Source organism: Carcharhinus amblyrhynchos, chromosome 3 (assembly GCF_965287045.1).
Source record: "Carcharhinus amblyrhynchos chromosome 3, sCarAmb.v2.hapA, whole genome shotgun sequence".
Classification (NCBI taxonomy): Eukaryota; Metazoa; Chordata; class Chondrichthyes; order Carcharhiniformes; family Carcharhinidae; genus Carcharhinus; species Carcharhinus amblyrhynchos.
The window spans coordinates 63,145,648-63,169,214 of NC_137326.1; the positions used below are offsets into that span (position 1 = coordinate 63,145,648).

The 23,567-nt window shown below is 44.6% G+C and overlaps 1 protein-coding gene across 1 annotated transcript in view; it reads left to right on the plus strand.

Annotated features, from left to right (window-relative positions):
- Nucleotides 1–23,567, plus strand: part of cacna2d2a (calcium channel, voltage-dependent, alpha 2/delta subunit 2a) — an 855,812-nt gene that overhangs the window by 419,693 nt on the left and 412,552 nt on the right. Inside the window, exon 5 of the mRNA XM_080186111.1 lies at nt 23,470–23,514. Coding sequence (XP_080042237.1) covers nt 23,470–23,514 — 45 coding nt within the window. The remainder of the gene's footprint in view (nt 1–23,469; nt 23,515–23,567) is intronic.

Sequence of the window (23,567 nt, forward strand, 5' to 3'; positions counted from 1 at the left end):
CCATCCCAGTCCAGTGCTGGCATTTCCACATCATGGCTACCATTGACATTGCAAACTGCTGGCTCAAAGTGGAGGGGATCTCTAAGAAGGTTACCACATATCAGCAAAGACAACAAGACTGCGATTCTCCCAAAAGCGCTGAATTGGTGGGAAAATGGTTCCATATCCCAACTGTTTTGTCCGTTCAGCTTCTCACCTGAATCTCCCGCGCTCTGTGCATTGCAGAGGCCCCAATCGTGAATTTCATTAAAAGCCCAGGTGGGTGGGGTATATTTGCAGCAGAATCTGACGGTTCTGGAGCCTGCACATGTGCAGTGGCCCCGATCTGTCAGACTCCCGTTTGCTGACCAGCACGATTGCTGGCCAGCCCGGGACGACTGCAGTGCTGTCCCTCCAGCCCTACCCCATGGCCTGATCATGTCCCTCAGAACAATTCCTGGGTCAGCTCTGACCAGCCCTTCCCCACCATCCTAGAGCCCATCCCTTCACCATGGCAGATTTCCCCCCCTCCCCAACCTGGCAGATCACCCCCTCCGCAGCCTGCCCCAATCACTGGCCTCCCCCATCCCAGACGGATCCCAATGCAGAGTGAGAGCGGGACCCCACAGTCCCACTGATTGTGTCTAGGCCCTGCCCCTTTGGCTCTGCCTGATGCCTGGTGGGCAGTGCCAAGGTGCCCCTGGGAATAGGCACTTTGCCCTTTGGGCAGTGCTAGACGATAGGCTGGCACTGCCAGGGTGCCCATGCCTGGGGGCCCTGATTGCCACTCACTCTGGCAGGATCTCCCACTAGTTCTCTGAACTTGGGGAACTAGCCTGAACCTCTCTGGAATGAAGTACTCCTGGCGAGGTGGGGGACCAGTAAGTTCCCGATAATTACATTCAAACTACATTTTAAACATATTAAAAACAGATTTAAATTACTTACCTGCCTTCCCACCGGTTTCCAATGTGGTCTGACCGACAACTGTTCGTAGGCTCTGGGAGATGTGCATGCACTCTCAACACGTGCACAAATCCCAGGCCAAAGCAGGGGATGAGCATCTCCGACCCTGACCCACCAGAAAAGCTGCGGGTTGCGATGGGAAAATCGCGGCCCAAGTTTCTACTCACGTTCCAACTATTACCTTGCAATTGTGTCTTTATCTATATATGCCATTTTTGTGAAACTTGCCTCTCCACCCACCTGATGAAGGGGCATCGCTCTGAAAGCTCGTGATTCCAAATAAATGTTGGACTTTAACCTTGGATTTCTTCCTGCACCCACTCCAATCTGATGCTGGTATCACCGCATCTTGAAAATGGAATCACAGGTTGACAGGGTGGTGATGAAGACTTTCAGCATGCTTGGTTTCATTAGTCAGAACATTGAACGCAGGAGTTGGGACATCTTGTTGAAATTGTACAAGACACTGGTAAGGCCGCATTTAGAATACTAAGTTCAGTTCTGATCACCCTATTATCAAAAATATATTCCTTAATTAGAAAGAGTGCAGAAAAGATTTACTAGGGTGCTACCAGGATTTGCTGGTTTGAATTATAAGGAGAGGCTGAATAGACTGGGATTTTTTTTCCCTAGAGAGCGTAGGTGGGTTAGAGGTGCTCTTATAAAGGTCTATAAAATAATGAGGGGCAGTGATAGGTAGATAGTCAACATCTTTTCCCAATGGTAGGGGAGTCTAAAACTACTGGGCATAGGTTTAAGGTGAGAGATATAAAAAGATCCAGAGGGGCAATTTTTTCACACAGAGGGTTGTGAGTGTCTAGAATGAGTTGCCCGAAATAGTAGTAGAGGCAGGTACAAATTTGTCTTTTAAAAAACATTTAGACAGTTACGTGGGTAAGGTTGGTACAGAGGGATATGGGCCAAAGACGGGCAGTTGGGACTAGCTTAATGGTAAAAACTAGGCGGCATGGACAAGTTGGGCCAAAGGACTCCTATGGCACTATGACAACAAAAGGCTATTTAGTGCCTGAAACATGTCAGCAGCAACATTACTGGACCTGATCAACATATGTAGATGATTGCATAAAGGATGAAAAATATCATGAAATAGTTAACTTACTTAGTCCTTAATAACTGGCTCCAATGGTGTTTTTTGTCCAATTGCATGAAATATTTATCATTGACTTGACTATGTGATAGACTTTGACACAAAGCGCTATTCACAGCTTGCTGTTAAGTCATTGCATAATTAATTGACATTTAAAAATAGACATCTATTGTAAGACCTATATGTGAATAGGGCTTGAATTCTGCCTTCTACTCTCTTAAGTTTTTAATGTTTTTAAAATTTATTTATTAGTCACAAGTAGGCTTACATCAACATTGCAATGAAGTTACTGTGAAAATCCCCTAGTCGCCACACTCCGGCACCTATTCGGGTACTCTGAGGGAGAATTTAGCATGGCCAATGCACCTAACCAACTCAAACCTCATACATCCTTGGCCTCTCATAAGAACATAAGAAGTAGGAGCAGGAGTAGGCCATCTAGCCCTTCGAGCCTGCCCCACCATTCAATAAGATCATGGCTGATCTGAAGTGGATCAGTTCCACTTTCCCGCTTTCTCCCCATAACCCTTAATTCCCTTGTCTACCAAAAACCTATCTACCCATATCTTAAATATATTTAGCGAGGTAGCCTCCACCACTTCAACGGGCAGAGAATTCCAGAGATTCACCACCCTTTGAGTGAAGAAGTTCCTCCTCAACTCTGTTCTAAACTGCGCCCTCCTTATCTTGAGGCTGTGCCCTCTAGTCCTGCTGTCCTTTTTGAGCGGGAAGAATCTCTCTACCTCAACCCTATCCCTCACTTTTATTATCTTATACGTCTGTATAAGATCCCCCCTCATCCTTCTAAACTCCGAGTACAGACCCAGTCTATTTAGTCTCTCTTCATAGTCGAACCCCCTCATCTCCGGTATCAGCCGAGTGAACCTCCTCTGAACTCCCTCCAAGGCCAAAATATCTTTGCGCAAGTGCGGCGACCAAATCTGCACATAGTCCTCCAGCTGCGGCCTCACCAATGCTCTGTACAGTTGCAGCAAGACCTCCCTGGCTTTTATATCCTATGCCCCTCGCTATAAAGGCCAGCATCCCATTCGCCTTCTTGATCACCTGCTGCACCTGCAGACTGGGTTTTTGCTACTCATGCAAAAGGACCCCCAGGTCCCTCTGCACCGTAGCATGCTGCAGCTTTTCGCCCTTTAAATAGTAATCCCTGTCACAACCTGCCTGCCACAACAGACCAAGTGGAGATAAAGCCCCTTTACCACATTGTAGATACCCTCCATCGTGTTGCGTGGCATGACCACAATACTAAATGGGACAGATTTTGAACCGATCTAGTAACTCAAGACCAGACAATCACGAGGTGCTGTGGGGCAACAGCAGAATTATACTCAACTGCAATCTGTAATCTCGTGGAACTTCATATCCCCCACACTGCCATTACTATCAAGCCAGGGGATCAACCCTGATTTAATATATAAATGATGGCATATCAGGAGCATCATCAGGCATGTCTAAAAATGAGGTGTGATTCTGGTGAAGCTATAACACAGGACTACTTGTGTGCCAAACAGCATAAGCAGCATGTCATAGATAGAGCTGAGAGATTCCAATGGATCAGATCTAAGTTCTAAAGTATTGACATATCTAACCTTGAATAGTGAACAGTTAAGCAACTCATTATGGGAGGCATCTCCACAAATGTACTCATCCTCATTGAAGGGGGAACCCTGAATCTCACTGTAAAAGATAAGGCTGGAGTAGTTGCAACAACCTTCAGCCAAAAGTACTGGGTGAATGATTCCACCTTGTTCTCTTCTGGAGATTTCCAGCATCAAAGCTGCCAGCCTTCAACCAGATTGATTCATTTCATGTGTAATCAAGAAATGGCTGAAGTAACTGGATACAGTAAAGACTGTGGGCACTGACAATATTCCATTAATAGTACTGAAGAACAGTATAACCAGTGCTCTAGAAATGGCACATCTGGCCACAGTGTTCCAGTACAGGTACAACACTGGCATCTATCCATCAATGGGGAAAATCAACCAAGCATGTCCTGTACACAAAAAGCAGGAAAAAGCCAACCCAGCCAATTACCACCTCAGCTGACTGCTCTCAATCATCAGTAAGCAACGGAAGGAATCATCAATAGTGCTATCAAGTAACACTGTCATAGCAATATCCCGTTCACTGATGTCCAACTTGGAAAACCCTCTGCTGCTTGGAGTCATGCTTAGTACAAAAGAAAATAGTTGCGTTTGTTGGAGGTCAATCATCTCAGCTCCAGGGCATCACTGCAGGAGTTCCTCAGGGTAGTGCCCTAGATCTAACTACTTTCAGCTACTTCATCAATGACTGTCATTCTATCGTAACGTCAGAAATAGAGATGTTTGCTGATGATTGCACAATGATCAGCACTATTCGCAACTCCTCAAATATTGAAGCGAACTGTTTCCATATGCATCAAGAGTTAAAATTTAGAAGAATGAGAGGGAATATAATTGAAGTGTATTCAATTCTGACAGGGCTGCACAGACTGGACGCAAGGGTTTTGTTTCCTCTGGTGGAAGTGTCTAGAAGAAGGGGTCACATTCTCAAGATACAGGGTAGGCAATTTAGGAGAAATAAGGAGATATTTCTTCACTCAGGGATTTAACGACTGGAAGATTTGCCTAAGATTGGGTTAGAGGCAAGAAATTTCTGGTGAAATCCTCACAGTGAGAGTTAGTTCTGGGATTAGAAGTTACTTTACTGGGAAAGGCAAAATGAAGCAAACCATTGGCAGCTGAGAATAGCTTTTGACTGGTTCCAGAAAGATGATGTGTCTACTTAGGGGCAGTGTAAAGTATAACCATCGTAGGAGATTTGCAGTTGTTTTAAAAGTTAAATAGTAAAACTTTTCTGTACTTTAGTGTATAAATTGCCTACTGACAGAATGTCTAATTAATTTTGCTTTTAGTTTGTTTATTACAGTAAATATTTTAAAACTTGAATCTCATGTGATCCTTTCAGTCGCTGGAAATTCAAATATCTTTTTTAGAAGTTATCGGTCTCTAAGTATCAAAACATTCCATTTTAGATCTCCTTTGTACTTTCTATATTCAGCTGAGACTTCAGTTTTATATTGTGATAATTGCAGTTATCTTAAGCCTGCTTTTACTGTCTTATTTTAGTCATCTACAGAATTTTAGCATGAATGTTTTTTCTTTCTCCCTCATGGAAATGTTTCTACTTTGCACCTGAATGACCTCCTCTTGAAGGCCTCCTCCTGTTCAGTGCTGACCAGATTGTGCCATTATTTCTACAGGTATGACATAGCCCACCGATGTGAGTGTATCTGTGCTGGTAGACGATGCACAGAAATAAAGTGATGCAATTGCACCATCTGAGCATTCCAGTGCAGCATGAGCCCTGGTCTGTTCCTCACACTCCAGCAAGTATAGCAGGAGATATAATTTAGATACAACACCCAATATTTAATTTCTTTTGGAAGCTTCCAGTGGTGTTAAAGGCCCACAAAAGTGCCACAAGTCCACATGGTGTAGAAAATATTGGACACAATTATCACTTCATTCACTTCGCTTAAAAGGCCTGCAACCTTCAGCCCTATCTCCTGATAAGGTTTATTGACCTCCTCCTCTCATCTTCTGGAGAAAGGACCAGACTCCTTTCCTTCACTGCTTGAAAAAACACCTTTAGAGATTTGTCACTGAATAATGGAGCAATCCTTTCTTCTTCTGATGCTGTTCCTTCACTTTCTTTGCGGTTGACCCGGCCCCCCACCAGCATTTTTCATCAACCTGCATGATTGCTTGACTTGAACCTTTAAAAATGGCAGTTAGAAATGAGCTGACAGCATTGGGATCCACCATTAATTGAATAATTTCCTTGCCTGAGGTCCTGATTTGGCTCTTGATGTTGAGGCCCCACCTAGAATATTATGTTCAATTCTGGGCACCACACTTTAGTAAGGATGTCAAGACCTTAGAGAGGATGCAGAAGAGATTTACTGGAATGGTACCAGAGAGGAGTGACATACCAGTTACGTGACAAGACTGCAGAAGTTGGTGTTGTTCTCAGTGAGATAAAGAAGGCTGAGAGATTTGATAGAAATGCTCAAAATCATGAAGGGTTTTGATTGAATAAATAAAGAGAAATTATGGCAGCAGATCAGTGACTAGAGGACAGAAATTGGTAAAAGAACCAGAGGTAACATGAAGAAACATTTTTTACACAGTGATCACTGTCTGAAAAGTTTTTAAAAGTTTATTTATTAGTGTCACAAGTAGGCTTACATTAACACTGCAATGAAGTTACTGTGTAAATCCAGTGCCTGTTCAGGTACACTGAATATGAATTTTGCATGACCAATGCACCTAACCATCACGTCTTTCGGACTGTGTAGCTAGGCGAAAACTGAGTTACCTTCACATGTCAGAAACATAGTCCCTGAGGAGATTCAGGCTCTCAAGATCTGCATTGATCTCTTCATGATGTGCTGTCTGAAAAAAGCTCTTCCAACCCACCCAATGCCAGTGCTTTAAGAGTGATGGTGCACTGATTTACTTCTGCAGTGGGACCCTTTTAAGGTGCATGCGGAGACCTCAGTAACATTGCACAGCCTGCTGCATATTACTGTATTAAGGTCTTCATAGAGGTAGTGTTTAGAGGGTAGATAATTACATTACTTTCTCAATGGGCTACCAGGGTCAACTTGACAGAGCCCAGAGGCTTTGCAGTGATTGCAGCTTCCCCCAGCCCTGTACATTTATTAACAAGAGGGGATATCACTCTCAAATGTCTAGTTGGCTATGACCACAATGAACAGATCATGCAGATAGATGCGAGATACCGAGGCAGCAGCGACAACTCATATATTCTGCACAAGTTCCAGCTGCTAGACATGTTCAACAGACCTGATGCCCTGGATGGTTGGCTTTTAGATGATAGGAGAGATGGCTCATGACTGCAGTAAGGGCTGGGAGAAACAATAAAGACAGTCGCAGAACCACCAAGTTCATTGTAGGGCAAACAACTGGGCTTCTAAAGATGAGGGCAATGGTGATATTTCCGGGTGGGGCTTGCAATTGACAGCAGACCCTGGCTGGGGGCGGAAGGTGTGGGGGGAGGGGGGGCGGGGGTGTGCTGGGTTGAGGCCAACTGCAGCAGCAGAGACCTGATACATCTCTCAGACAGTTCTCTGCTGGTTGCAATTGCACATATGCAGCCACAGAGCCTTCCTAGCAATTTAAGCCCTGCTCCCACCCTCTAGTGTCCAGAAATGGTCTAGTCTACTTTTTCCTTCTCTAAGTGCAAATTGGACTCACTGAGAAAACGGATCTGAAACTCTCCTAGTACACACTTGCAACACAGCAAAGGTTTTCATGAGGGAGGTTCACAGCCTCTAAGTCCAGAAATGACTTAATGACCATTCATGAAAGCATTCTAAACATCATTACCCTTTTTCCTGCCCTCTTCCCCTCTGTGGCTCAGTGGAGGTATTGTAGTTCTGGGTGTGTACCTTTGAAACAGGATAATATCCAGTTTGGACATACTGGACAGCAGGCACACTGCTATCTCACAGTGCTGGTGACCCAGGTTCAATTCCAGCCTCAGGCCACTGTCTGTGCGGAGATTGCACATTCTCACCATGTCTACATAGGTTTCCTCCATGTGCTCAGGTTTCCTTCCACAGTCCAAATATGTATGGGTCAGGTGGATTAGACATGCTAAATTGCTCCTTAGTGTCAGGGGGATCAGCAGGGTAAGTACGTGGGATTTTGAGGACAGGGCCTGGGTGGAATTGTTGTTGGTGTAGACTCGAAAGGTTGAATGGCCACCTTCTTCACTGTAGGGATTCTATGAGTCTATGAATCTAAGGAAAAATAGGCCTACAATTCCAGGGATAACAGCGGGACTGGAGGTGGAATACCAGATCTCACCTGACCCATGCTTTCCTCCAATCTTGTCTCTGTTGATGGATTGGGTGGATTCTGTTGAGGCCAGCAGGAGCATTTCCTTCTCCTGTGGCATCGGGGTTGCCAGATCTGGCACTGCCCCTCCAGTCCCACTGCTATTCCTGGAAATGAGGGCCTATTTGCAATGATTACCTCTGTTAGCTTACTGGATGTTATCCTACTTCAAAGGTACAAAAAATACTGTGTATCTTCTTCATGTGCAAGGGACTCCCCCTGCACGCCCAAGAACTACAGCACATCCACAGTGGCATTGGGCTACACAGTGCCATTGCCACATGTTGCAGCATTGGATCTTAAGTGGTCTCACAAGGCTCCAGAATTTTCACACCCTCCCTGTTGTTTCTTGGGACCAGAATACACATTGAGAAGTTGCTCACCCTTGCTGATTTCAAGTGGTCATTCAGCCTCTTCCAGTATTACGTCCAACTGCGAGGCATGCCACCCACACTGCAGACCTTTGCGGCCTCCCAGGCTAAACGTGTCACAGAGGGAGGGTCCGTTTGCTGGTTTTAGGAATTCACGCATAGTGGACATAGTTTGGAGGTGGGCGCAGACGGTTTCATGATCAAAAAGCACAGCTCTTTTTGCCCTTCTTCCCTGCCTCACCCCTTGCACCTTGTCTCGGTCATCTAGGACTATAGAATCTTAGAAATGTTGCAGCACAGAAATAGGCTATTCAGCCCATTATATCTACACCGGTGAAAAAGAGAGAGAAATAAAGAAACTAACCGCTCATATTAATTCCACTTTACAGCACCTGGTCCTTAATCTTGCAGCTTACATCGCTTCAAGAGATCCAGGTACTTTTAAATGAGCTGAGTGCTTCAGCCTCAACTTCCAATTTGGACAGTGAATTCCTGTGGGTGAAAATGTTTTTCCTGATGTCTCCTCTAATCCTTTTACCAATCGCCTTAAATCTAAACCCCCTCGCTGATTATTAGCTCATAGAAACAGGTCTTTCCTGTCTACCCTATCTAAGCTCTTCAGTAGTTTATCCACCTCAATCAGGTTCTCCCTTCAGTCTCCTCTTCTAAGAAAAACAATCCTAGTCTATCCAATCTTTCCTTATTGCTGCAATTTTCAGGGCCTGAGAACATTTTTGTAAATCTCCTCTTACTCTCTCCAGAGAAATTATGTCCTTCCTATAATGTGGTGACTGGAATTGTACACAAAGCTCCAGCAGTTGCCTAACCAGAATTTTACGGAGTTCCAGAAGTACATCTCTGCATTTGTGTTCTATACCTCTTCCTATAAGGGAAAGCACCCCATATACTTTCTTTACCACCTTATGCACCTGACCTATCACCTTCAGGACCCTGTGAAGATGTGCTCCAAGGTATCCCTATGTCTCTCCATATCCTCCTATTTATTATGTTTGCTTTGTTTGTCCTTCTCAAATGCATTACCTTACACTTTTCCAGATTGAATTCTATTTGTCACTTTTCCACCAGTCAACTATACCATTATATCATTCTGGAGTTGACAGCAATCCTCTTCATCAACTACAGGGCCAGTTTTTTTTATCTGCTGCAAATTTCCCAATCATGCTTCCCATATTTAAGCCCAAAATTATTAATATATAGAAAAAAAAGCTCATCCCCATAGAACACCACTAGAAACCGCTTTCCATTCACAAAAATATAAACCACTGGCCCTTGGTTCCGGTTGCTAAGCCAATTTGGACCTAACTCACCACTTTCCCCCTTATTCTACGGGATTCCACTTTTTGATCAATCTGCCATGTGTGACCTTGTCAAATGCTGTATTGAAATCCAAGTAGAAAATTGCTATTGCATCACCTTCATCAATCCTCCTTGTCATTTCCTCAAAAAATTTGATTAAATTAGTAAGACTAACTTTCCCCTAACAAAGCCATGTTGACTATCCCTGATCAAACCTTGCCTTTTTAAGTTACAGTTTATGGAAGAAAACATGCTACAGCAACTAAACAGCTCCTCTACGTTAAAACTTGAAAGCATTTCCATGATCAGATGGTATGTCATCTGTGCTCACTGGCAAGAAACAACTCAAACTCTGGACTTTCAAGACAATTTACAAGGAATCACACTGACGTCAAGCAATGCCACATACAATCTCCAACAAATAATAGTGACAGTGGATGGATTAGTAGCAGTGATTGTCTCACACTGGATCCATTACTCACATTGAGTGTCCTGCACAATGTGGCTCGTACTTGATTGACTAGTCACAGTGAGTCTCTCACCCTGGATCCATTAGACACTGTGAGTGTCTCACACTAGAATCATTCGGCACAGTGTGTGTCTCACCCTGGATCCATTAGACACAGTAAGCCTGTCAGCCTGGATCCATTAGTCACAGTGAGTGTCTCACACTGCAATCATTAGTCACAGTGAGTGTCTCACACTGGATCCATTAAGCACAGTGACTGTCTCACATCAGATCCAATAGTCACAGTATGTGCCTCGCCCTGGATCCATTAGACACAGTAAGCCTCTCACACTGGAATCATTAGGCACAGTGAGTGTCTCACACTGGAATCATTAGGCACAGTGAGTGTCTCACACTGGAATCATTAGGCACAGTGAGTGTCTCGCGCTGGAATCATGAGGTACAGTGAGTGTTTCACACTGGAATCATTAGGCACAGTGAGTGTCTCGCGCTGGAATCATGAGGTACAGTGAGTGTTTCACACTAGAATCATTAGGCACAGTGAGTATCTCAAACTGGAATCATTAGTCACAGTGAGTGTCATGCTGCATCCATTAGGCACAGTGAGTGTCTCACACTGGATCCATTAGGCACAGTGAGTGTCTCACACTGGATCCATTAGGCACAGTGAGTGTCTCACACTGGATCCATTAGGCACAGTGAGTGTCTCACACTGGATCCATTAGGCACAGTGAGTGTCTCACACTGGATCCATTAGGCACAGTGAGTGTCTCACACTGGATCCATTAGGCACAGTGAGTGTCTCACACTGGATCCATTAGGCACAGTGAGTGTCTCACACTGGATCCATTAGGCACAGTGAGTGTCTCACACTGGATCCATTAGGCACAGTGAGTGTCTCACACTGGATCCATTAGGCACAGTGTGTGTCTCACACTGGATCCATTAGTCATAGTGAGTATCTCACATAGGCACAGTGAGTGTCTTGCAATGGAATCATTAGTCACAGTAAGTCTCTCACCCTGGATCCATTAGTCACAGTGGATGTCTTACACTGGATCCATCAGGCACAGTGCATGTCTCACACTGGAATCATTAGGCACAGTGAGTGTCTCATACTGGAATCATGAGGTACAATCAGTGTCTTGGACTGGAATCATGAGGCAGAGTGAGTGTCTCACTCTACGTCCATTAGTCACAGCGAGTGTCTCACACTACATCCATTAGTCATAGTGTGTGTCTCACACTGGATCCATTAGGCACAGTGCGTCTCTCACCCTTGATCCATCAGGCACAGTAGCATCTCACACTGGCTCCATTAGGCACAATGAGCCTGTCATATTTCTCATGGATTTAGTAACAATTACTTTGTATCATGACTTCACTCAGGGATTCATTTATATTTGCAGTGGGCACTTGCTCAATATTGTGTGAAATTATTGTCTTACTGAGATTTCGGTGTAATTTTATAATGGGTGTTGTACTGCATGTAAAACATGGGAAAAGTCAAGAGTAGGAATTATAATGCTCTCTTTAAGCTGCACAGCCACAACCTGAAAGTTCAGTCCAATTAATGCTCTTGAAAGTTATGCAAAAGAATTATCTGCATGCTCCAAAACAAAAATGAGATTGGTTATCTCAATATATTTGAAATGGCTGTGTTTGCAAAGATCTCCTGTTTTCAGTGCAAGTTTCAGAAAGTACAATGATTAAAATAGTTAAGATCATCTTTTAAAGGTGATTAATATCAACCTTTGTGGTATGTTTTGCTCAGGTCCACATACCTGAGCCTGCAGGGAGCCAATGTATAATCACTTAGGAACACCCAATTAAACAATGTCATTGTAGTGAGTAGTGTAACGGTATCAGCAGGGAACTAAGAAACACACTTAAGATATGTCAGTATTCTAACTCTACAGAGATGTTAACATATTCATGCATTATCAAGGCAAATATTCAACTGTTTAAAGCAATGATAGGTGGCGAAGGAAGCTGATTCCAAATTGAAAATTGTTTGAATTCTGTTGTGATAGAGTGATGGTGTCATTGGTGAGAATAACTGAGGGGGATGATAATATATAGTTCGAACAGCAAGAATGTGAAAATAATAACAACTTTGAATATTGTAACACTGTTACCATCCATAATATAGCATTAGCTGCTGTCAATAGCTGATTGTATATGCATTGTTATTACTTACAGGTGCTGTAATCCATCACTTTCTTATGATCTCTTTGGAGTATCTGATGTTAGTTTGGCTCACTTGGTAGAATTATAGCCTCTTGTGACGATGAAGCATTCATGTGCTGCTGTATCATGCAAGTTGTGTCATCATCTTTCTCATATTTCCATGCGCAGAATCATTGTCTCTGCTCCATGTTAATAAAGTGTAACTAGCACCATCCTTCCCTGTTACAGGCTTTGAGTCTTTCAATTGGAAGGTTGTTGGTGATCTGGACACCTAAAATCTTGAAGCCCTCGACCCTTTCTACTTTGTTTCCTATGATGTAGACAGGGGCATGTTTCCTTTGCAATTCCTGAAGTCGATGCCAATTTCCTTCGTTTTGTTGACATTGAGGGAGAGATTATTATTGCTGCACCAGTTGACCAGATTCTCTATGTCATTCCTGTATTCTGTCTTGCCATTGTTTAAGATCTGACCCACTACGGTGGTGTTGTTAGCAAACTTGAAAACCGAATTGGAGGAGGATTTGGCCACACAGTCGTAGGTGTATAAGGAGTACAGTAGGGAACTGAAACACAGCCTTGTGGGGCACCGCTGTTGAAGATGATCATGGAAGAGATGTTGTTGCCTATCCTTACTGATTGTTGTCTGTGAGTTAGGAAGTTCAGGATCCAGTTGCAGAAGGAGGTGCCGAGTCCCAAACCATGGAGTTTGGAGATGAGTTTCGTGGGAATAATAGTGTTAAAGTCAATAAATAAGAATCCTTGTTATCTGGGTGTTCCAGGGTGAGTGCAGGGCCAGAGAGATGGTGTCTGCGGCGGTAGGCCAACTGTAATGGAACCAGATAGTCCGAGAGGCTGGAATTGATTTGTGCCATGACTAGCTTTTTGAAGCACTTCATAATGATGGATATGAGAGCCACTGGCCAATAGTTATTAAAGCATGCTGCTTGGTATTTCTTTGATACCGGGATGATGGTCGTCTTCTTGACATTGTTGTAAAGAGAGGTTGAAGATGATCCGCACAGGATCCGAGTGCTCGTCTGAGTACCGCATCCAGGCAAGTCACTTTCCATGGGTTGACCTTTGAGAAGGCTGCTCTAATACCTGCAATGGTGACCCCAGATTTTGGCACATAGAATTTTTTTGGGACAATCGCGGCCATAGTTTTTAGTTAATAGTATTTCTTTCAGTTATTTGTTACAGTAAAAGTTTTGGAACATGAAATCTTTTGTTATTCTTTCAGCTAATAACTTGAAGTTTGAATCTTTTTAAAAGTTATCAGCCTCCATAAAGATCATGACATAGTTGTTAATTATATGCTGGTGATTATTTGGCAGCTGCCTGGTGATGTTTTTGTGATTATATAGTAAACGCGCTGGTGATTTTAAGACAATATATTGGTGATGATATGGTAAAACATTGGTGGTATGGTGCTCTTTGGTGATGATACAATTATGTGTTGGTAACTAAATGGTTATGTGTTGATATAGTGATAGCCAGAAGGTGGTGAATCTGTGGAACACTTTGCTATGGAGGGCTGTGGAAGCCAGGTCATTGAGTGTCTTTAAGACAGTACGAGGATCAAGGCTTACAGGGAGAAGACAGGAGAATGACAATGAGGATCATAACAGCCATGATTGAAAGGAGGAGGATGAATGGCCTAATTCTGCTCCCTTATCTTATGGTCTATGCTGGTGATAATATGGTAAGTGATAGTCATTCACACGGAGTTTGAACATAGAACATTACAGCGCAGAACAGGCCCTTCGGCCCACGATGTTGCGCCGACCAATTAAGAAAAAAGCAATGACCCTCTAACTTAAACCAATCCCTTTCCATCCATAAACCTATCCACGGACCTCTTAAACACCCCCAAACTAGACGCATCTACAACTGCAGCAGGCAGGGCATTCCATTCCCTCACCACCCTCTGGGTAAAGAACCTACCTCTGACATCCGTCCTATATCTACCACCCCTTAATTTAAAGCTATGTCCCCTCGTGCTAGCTTTCTCCATCCGAGGAAAAAGGCTATCACTGTCCACCCTATCTAAACCTCTAATCATCTTGTATGTTTCAATAAGGTCTCCTCTTAGCCGCCTTCTTTCTAACGAAAACAACCTCAAATCCCTCAGTCTGTCCTCATAGGACCTTTCCTCCATACCAGGCAACATCCTGGTAAACCTCCTCTGCACCCTCTCCAATGCCTCCACATCCTTCCTATAATGTGGGGACCAGAACTGTACACAATACTCCAAGTGCAGCCGCACCAGAGTTTTGTACAGTTGCAACATGACGTTGCGGCTCCTAAATTCAATCCCCCTACCAATAAACGCCAAGACACCATATGCTAACAACCTTATCGACTTGATTTTTTGGCAGTGGCATTGTTTGCCATATTGGATGCATTGCAATATCAGCCTCCTCACAGTTTTCTGTATTCTCTCAAACCTATACTTACTCTTTCTTTACATGTAGCTTTAGAATTAATTTGCACTGCTAATAAAACTAGTCGCAAGACAGACAGATTTAGAGCTCTTTACAAGGAACTTTGATCTTCTAAATGAAACTTATTTGATTGGAAGTTACACAACATGTTCACAATGTGATTCATAAATATTCAAAGGTTAAATATTCAATTATTATTTATGAAATACATTCAATCAAATTTCAGTATCGCTAAAACTAATTTCTCATCTACTTAAGTTTTGACTAAATGAAAACCATTTATTGACAAGCTCCATTTATTTGTAATTCTATGATATTTCAACCTAAATAATTTTGGACTCCCTCTTGCGCAAAATTTATCAAACTTACTGAGAGAAACTCAGATCACACTCACTGAGAGAATACAAACAGTGAGGGAACATTGACGCTCACACTGAGAGAACACTGACACACACAAACTAAGAGAACACCGACTTGCTCACACTGAGGGAACTCACATTAGGAGAACATTGTCATACTCACATTGAAAGAATACTCACATACACATACACACTAAGAGAATATTGACACCAACACAATGAAAGAACACTGACACACACACTGAACGAACACTGACACAATCACACACTGAGAGAGCGCTGACGCTCACACTGAGAGAGCGCTGACGCTCACACTGAGAGAGCGCTGACGCTCACACTGAGAGAGCGCTGACGCAAACACAGAGAGAGCGCTGACGCTCACACTGAGAGAGCGCTGACGCTCACACTGAGAGAGCGCTGACGCTCACACTGAGAGAGCGCTGACGCTCACACTGAGAGAGCGCTGACGCAAACACAGAGAGAGCGCTGACGCTCACACTGAGAGAGCGCTGACGCTCACACTGAGAGAGCGCTGACGCTCACACTGAGAGAGCGCTGACGCTCACACTGAGAGAGCGCTGACGCTCACACTGAGAGAGCGCTGACGCTCACACTGAGAGAGCGCTGACGCAAACACAGAGAGAGCGCTGACGCAAACACAGAGAGAGCGCTGACGCTCACACTGAGAGAGCGCTGACGCTCACACTGAGAGAGCGCTGACGCTCACACTGAGAGAGCGCTGACGCTCACACTGAGAGAGCGCTGACGCTCACACTGAGAGAGCGCTGACGCTCACACTGAGAGAGCGCTGACGCAAACACAGAGAGCGCTGACGCTCACACTGAGAGAACGCTGACACACACACTGAACGCTGACGCACACACTGAAATAACACTGACACACACACTGACTCACATTTGAGAGAACACTGACATACTCACATTGATTGAACACTGACACTTACACACTGAGAGAAGACTGACACACTCACACACTGAGACCACTGCTCGCACTGAGAGGCCACTGAAGCTCACACTGAGAGGCCACTGACACACACATATAAACTGAAAGAACACTGACACATACACACTAGGAGAACACTGACACACTTACACTGAGAGAACAGTGACAAACTCTCACTGAGAGACTACTGACGCTCATACTGTGAGGCCCTTGACGCATACACTGGAAGATCACTGACACTGAGAGAACGCTGACACACACATTGAGAGAAAACTGACACAAACACTGAGAGATCACTAACGCACATTGGGAGAGCGCTGACACACACTCTGGGAGAACGCTGACACACACAATGGGAGAACACTGACATACACACTAAGAGAACACTGACACACTCACTGAAGAGAACACTGTTACACTCACGAAGAGAGAGCAGTGACGCTCACACCGAGAGAGCAGTGACGCTCACACCGAGAGAGCAGTGACGCTCACACCGAGAGAGCAGTGACGCTCACACCGAGAGAGCAGTGACGCTCACACCGAGAGAGCAGTGACGCTCACACCGAGAGAGCACTACTGACACTCAGACAGAGAACACTGATGCACTCACCGTGAGCAAACACTGAGAGAACACTGAAACTCACATTGGGAGAACACTGACACTCACACTGAGAGACTACTGATACTCATACAGCGGGAGAGCAATGACACACACACTGAGAGAACACTGACACTCACACTGGAAGTACACCGACCCACTCACATTGAAAGAACACTGACACACTCTCACACTGAGAGAACACTGACACTGAGAGAACACTGACACTGGCTGAGAGACCACTGATGCTCACACTGAGAGCCATTGATGCTCACACTGAAAGAACACTGACACACACACACCAAGAGAACACTAACACATTCACATTGAGAGAACACTGACACACTCGCACCAAGAGAATACTGACGCACTCACACTGAGAGACCACTGATGCTCACACTGAGCCACTGATGCATACACTGAAAGATCACTGACATGCTCACTCTGAGAGAACGCTGATACACACATACTGAGAGAAAACTCACACACACACACACACACACACAGAAAACATTGACACTGAGAGAATACTGACTTACTGAAACACTGAAAGAACAGTGACACACTGACACTCACATACTGAATGAACACTGACTGAGAGAACACTGACACACACAAACTGAGAGAACACTGACACACTCACTGAGAGAACACTGACACAATCACACACACACACAGCACTGACACATATACCGAGAGAACACTAACACGTACACACAGAGACACACACACAGAAACACACAAACACACACACACACAAACTGAGAAAACACTGACACACACACTGAAAGAACACTGACACACTCACACTGAGAGAACACTCACACACTCCACATTGGGCCTGATTTTACCATTTTCATACTAAGTGCTGAATCTGGGCGTAATGCAGATCTGACTTTGAAATTTGCTTTCAGGTGCCCCCATACTCACTCAACCTGAAAAAAAATCTCCAGTACCATTCATGCTGTGGGTGGGGCTTAGTGCAGCCGAATCAATCGGAGCTCTGAACAGCGCATGCACAGTTGGAAAAAAGTTTGAAAAAATATGCCCATGTCAGATCACGCTCAACCCACAGAAAGTGGAGAAAGCAGCCTGAGAGCAACAAGTGGGAGCGATGGTGCACACACACATCACTGTCTGTTTTATCCATCTTCTCCCCTACCCACACACATCACTGTCCCCCTTAGCCACCTCCCCACTACCCACGCACATCACTGCCCGCCCCTTATCCACCCCTCCCACTACCCCAACACATCACTGTCCCCCGTATTCACTCCCCCCACTACCCAGACTAATTGCCATTCCTGCCCCCCTCCACCCCCACCAATCGCCTGCAGGGTGGCAGTGGACCTCCCTGCCCCAACTCCCCCCACCAGAGATCCATCTGATCCCACCACCCCCCCCCCCCGAGATCCATCTGCCCCGCACCTCACCCATCGGAGATCTGTCGCCCCCCCCCCGCCCCCCTACCTGCCCCCACTGGAGATTCCCACCCTACCGGTAAGTGATAGGGCCTCCCTCCTCCCCCTCCCTCCCAGACAATGACACACTCACACTGAGAGACCACTGACACTCACGGTGAGAGAACAATGATAATCACTACCGCCCCCACCCACCCGAGAATGGTCTGGCCTCACTCAGTGCTCACCCCCAGATGACAATCTGGCTCACTCATCCCCCTCCCCCCTCAGAGAATGGGCTGTGCTCACTCAGCCCCTCCGCCCCACATCCTCGTCCCTCCCCACCAAACAACGATCAGCCCTCCCCCCAACCATCAGACAACGATCAACCCTCCCCATTTCCCCCCCACCAGAGATACATCTGATCCGCCTCCTCCTACCTCCCCACCAGACAACGATCAGCCCTCCCTCCTACCATCAGACAACGATCAGCCTCCACCCTCATTAGAGATATTTCTGACCCGCCTTCTCCTGGCCTCACTCCCTCCACCCAATGCCCCCCAACCAGAGAATGATCTGACCCACCTCCTTCCTTCCCCGCACCACTGATCTGAGTCAGAGAGCCATTGGAGGCTCTGACCTTGCCTCTTCAGCAGTTGGAGCGCCCGATTCAGACTTTTATTACAGCTGGTTCTGGATCAGTGAACATGGCAGTAAAGGCGGAGATGCTGATAAAGTTGGGTGGGCAGTTCATTAATTCAATTTAAATACATGCAAAAAGACATTTCGGGACATCCTTTCTTGCAGCGTATCAGGTAGACAACATTGGCCGAGTTGCAAGAGTATGTACTGTGTACCTGGTGGATGGTGTCATCATGTGAGATGATGGCATCCATGTCAATGATCCGGCGCATCTTGCAGAGGCTGCTGTGGCAGGGTTGTGTTGTGTCATGGTCACTGTTCTCCTGAAGACTGGGTAGTTTGCTGCAGACAATGATACAATGGGCAGACCATGCAGATGCTACGACAACGGATGAATGAACACCGCTGGACAATCACCAGGCAAGAGTGTTCTCTTCCTGTTGGGGAACACTTCAGCGGTCATGGGCATTCAGCCTCTGATCCTCGGATAAGTGTTCTCCAAGGCGGCCTTCACGGCCACACAACAGCGCAGAGTCGCTGAGCAGAGACTGATAGCCAAGTCCCGAACACATGAGGATGGCCTCAACCGGATTTTGGGTTCATGTCACGCTATCTGTAACCCCCACAACTTGCCTGGGCTTACAACATCTCACTAGCTGTCCTGGCTGGAGACAATACACATCTCTTTAACCTGTGATTAACGCTCTCTCCACTCACATTGTCTGTACCTTTAAGAGTTGATTATGTGTAAAGACTCACATTCCAACCACTATTTTGTAAATTGAGTTTGTGTCTTTATATGCCCTGTTTGTGAACTGAAATCCCACGCACGCGACGAAGAAGAAGCGAGTGCTCCGAAAACTAGTCGTTCATAGAAGACAGAGCGTAGCAGTGGAGGGGTGCATTTCTGAATGGAGGGCTGTGACAAGTGGCATTCCTCAGGAATCAGTACGGCGACCTTAGCTGTTTCTAATATACATAAATGATTTAAAAGAAAATGTAACTGGTTTGATAAGTAAGTTTGCGGAGGGCACAAAAGTTGGTGGATTTGTGGATAGTAATGAGAACCGTCAGAGGATACAGCAGGATTTGGATCGATTGGAGACTTGGGTGGAGAGATGTCAGATGGAATTTAATCCAGACAAATGTGAGGTGATACATTTTGAAAGGTCTAATACAGATGGGAAACATACAGTAAATAGCAGAATCCTTAAAAAGTATTGATAGGCAGAGGGATCTGAATGTACAGGTACGTAGGCCTCTGAAAGTGGCAATGCAGCTGGATAAGGTAGTCACAAAGACATATGGCATGCTTGCCTTCATCGGCTGGGGCATTGAGTTTAAAAATTGGCAAGTCATGTTGCAGCTTTACAGAACTTTAGTTAGGCCACACTTGAAATATAGTGTTCAATTCTGGTCGCCACATTACCAGAAGGATGCGGAAGCTTTGGAGAGCGTACAGAAAAGACTTATCAGGATGTTGCCTGGCATGGGAGGGCATTAGCTATGAGGAGAGGTTGGAGAAACTTGGTTTGTTCTCACTGGAGCAACGGAGATTGAAGGGAGACATGATAGAAATCTACAAGATTATGAGAGGCATGGACAGAGTGGATAGTCAGAAACTTTTTCCCAGGATGGAAGAGTCAATTACTAGGGGGCATAAGTTTAAGGCCCTAAGGGCAAGGTTTAGAGGAGAAGTGCGAGGCACATTTTTTACACAGAGGGTGGTGGATGCCTGAAACTCGCTTCGGGGGGTGATGATGGAAGCAGATACATTAGAGACGTTTAAGGGGCGTCTTGACAAATACACGAATAGGGTGGGAATGGTGGGATATGGTCCCCGAAAGGGTGGGAGGGTTTTAGTTAAGTCGGGCAGCATGCTTGGTGCAGGCTTGGAGGGCCGAAGGGCCTGTTCCTTTGCTGTAACTTTCTTTCTTAGTTCTTTACTCTTTGTTCACACTGAGAGAACAATGACATACTCGCATTGGCACATTTACACAATGAGAAATTCCTCACAATGTGCCGACACACACACACACACGCACTGAGCGAATTTATTGACACATTTGCACTGGGGCAACACTGACATTCTCACATTAAGCGAACATGAATTCTCACCTCTCCAGTGTTCTTTTATTTGTGCTATTACTTTTTCGATCAGGAGTCAGAACTTTACAACCACTACAAATATACTAGGTTCTCTTGCTCACAACGTAGGATTTTCTACCCTCACGGAATACCCTGGGGTTTCCTGGAATCAGAATCAGTCTCCCGTTGGTCGAAGTAGTCCCTCCAGGCTATTTTAAAACAACATTTCATTGACACCATTGAGTGAGTTGAGCCGATTTGGTCTACAAAATTATCACCATCCCCAAGGCAGCGAGGAGGCTCTTGCAGGGTTGACAGGAAAATGTAGCCTCTCTATCCCTGCACTGTGTTACAACTCACCCCACAGGTGAGATTCCTCAAAGCTGTTAATCTGGGCAAGACCCCTCAATTTTTCACCATCTGGTTGGGATACTTCCACATTGTTACAATCACAGTTGAGGAGGGATTGTTGTTTGCAATACAATCTAATCTAGAAAGGATCCCTTTCCAGAGGTACCTTTTTCCCAGACCTAATAGTTATTGTTTTAAAAGGAGTCAATTTAACCAAGCTCTCTTGAGTTAAATATAATGAGTTTATTGATTACTAAAGGCAAGAAAATGGTAAAACACACTGATATAGATTAGAAGGGAAAATTCAGTTCAAAATAAGTACATTTTTACAAAGATGGAATTTGGAACAGCCCTTCAGTCATGAGGAGTAGATGATCAAGTGTTGCAGCCATTGCAATTCAAGAATCCAGTAGAATTGACTTCTGTGGTCAGTTTTGCAATTCCAGTGTTTGTATTTGGCAGATAAGCTGCTCAGCTCTCTTTTCAGCTGTGGTCTTGCTGACTTAGCTGACTTTCACAGTCAGAGAGAGAGAGAGATTGAGATATACCTGCAAAAAAGGTTATTTGCAGGAGTACAGAGGGCACACTTGTTGGTTTTTACTTCTGTGTCAAACTTCCAGCCCTTGTTCTCACAGAGCATACATACCGACAGGCAACTGGGACAGCTTTTCAGCTGGCCTTTAACCCAATCTTTGTGTATTTCAAGTGAGAAGGCAAATCCACAAAAATCTGTTTAGCCATTATACAGGAATCACTTCATAAAATGGCCATTATGTCCTATTGTCTCCACCGGAAATGGTGATTAGTTTCTGAATGCTTGTTTAGAAGGTTCCATTGTCTCTTAGAGAATCACCCTACAGCAATTCAACCAGCAGCATGGGTATCAACTTTTAAAATTAACTCACATTTTATTTAAAGTTTATTTATTAGTATCGCAAGTAGCTTTACAAAATCCAGTCTTTCCAGATGTAATTGTTTTTTTTCATTTGTTATTACGACAATGGCAGAAAGTAGGAAACTGGGTGTAAAGCAGAACCTGAGGACAGTGTGGCCTGGAGTGGGGGTTGGGGGTGTGGCGTGGGCGTGTGGTTTGGGTGGTGAGGTGGTGTGACTTGTCCAATTGAAATTCCAAAAGTTAAGATAAAGAGGGAAAGTAGCTGCTTGAAATAGCTGTGACAGAGGTTAAGCAGCAGCTCATTTGAGATTGAGATTTTCATCTTGATAATATTTCCAGTATCTCCCTGCCCCACTCTCAAATTATTGCACATTGTAAAATTAAGAAGTGTTTAAGCAGGGTTTTTATTTCTGTATCTCTGTTTCCATAGCCAACTCATGGACCAAGAACCTACTCATGCCTCACTGCTAGCTTTCTATGATGTCACTTCCACTGATATCTTCCTGGAATATATTCAGCCAGAATTGGTAGCCCTATAATAACAATTAACCTTTAACTGATCTCAGGATCTGCAATTCATAACAATTAGACTTAGTAGACATTAAGGACAGATTTGTACCAAAGCTTTTATCAGTGAATCTTCCATGACAATGCTGAATGAAAACAAGTGTAGATGATAATGTTACCGATTAAATGTTACAGAAAACAGCATTCCTATTGCACTTATACTTAAATGTTATGTCTAACTGGATGGGCTGGAACTCTCTGGCCATTCATGCTGTCAGGGTTTTCTATCTCTGGCCTGCCATGTGTTTCACAGCAATGATGGCTGCATTCAGCAGGAAACCCCGTTGACAATGACGAGGCCAGAAAATCCCAGAAAGGCCAATAGTGGGCCGCCCCCCACTGCCACGGAATGTATGAATTAGGTGGTAAATCCAACCCAATGTCACAGAAGCATCAATAAATCATAGCTTAACCTTGTCATTGTTTAATGAAGTGTTTCCTGAGTTATTGTGCTGGATGCCATAGTGGGTCCGTGTGTAATGGTTAAAGAAATACTGGCTGCACCTTGCTGAATATCCATGAAGGTCAACATTTCAGAAAGTGAACTGATGACCAGTAGAGCAATTAGAAGCTGAGCCAGGAATGTGAATTGTCACTTCAGGGTGAACCTGAAAAGTACTAACTGTGAAACCAAAGTGAGAATTGGTGAGCGAGGGAAGTTTGTGTCCACTGCAAAGGACTTGAGAAATGCAGTTTGATGTTAGTTCTGCTGAGCCCAGGAATAACCGCCGTCTCTTTAGTTTCATTATCCAATTACATTTTGGCCGCATTTGATGAGGATACACTAACCTGAGCCTCTTCTTTTATTTATTTCTATATTTTTTCTCAGGAACGAGACGTTTTATACTTTGATGCAAAAGCAGGAACATCTGATGTAAGTCCAGAAGTTGAATATACGTTGCATGTTTGACTTATTCAACTTTCGGC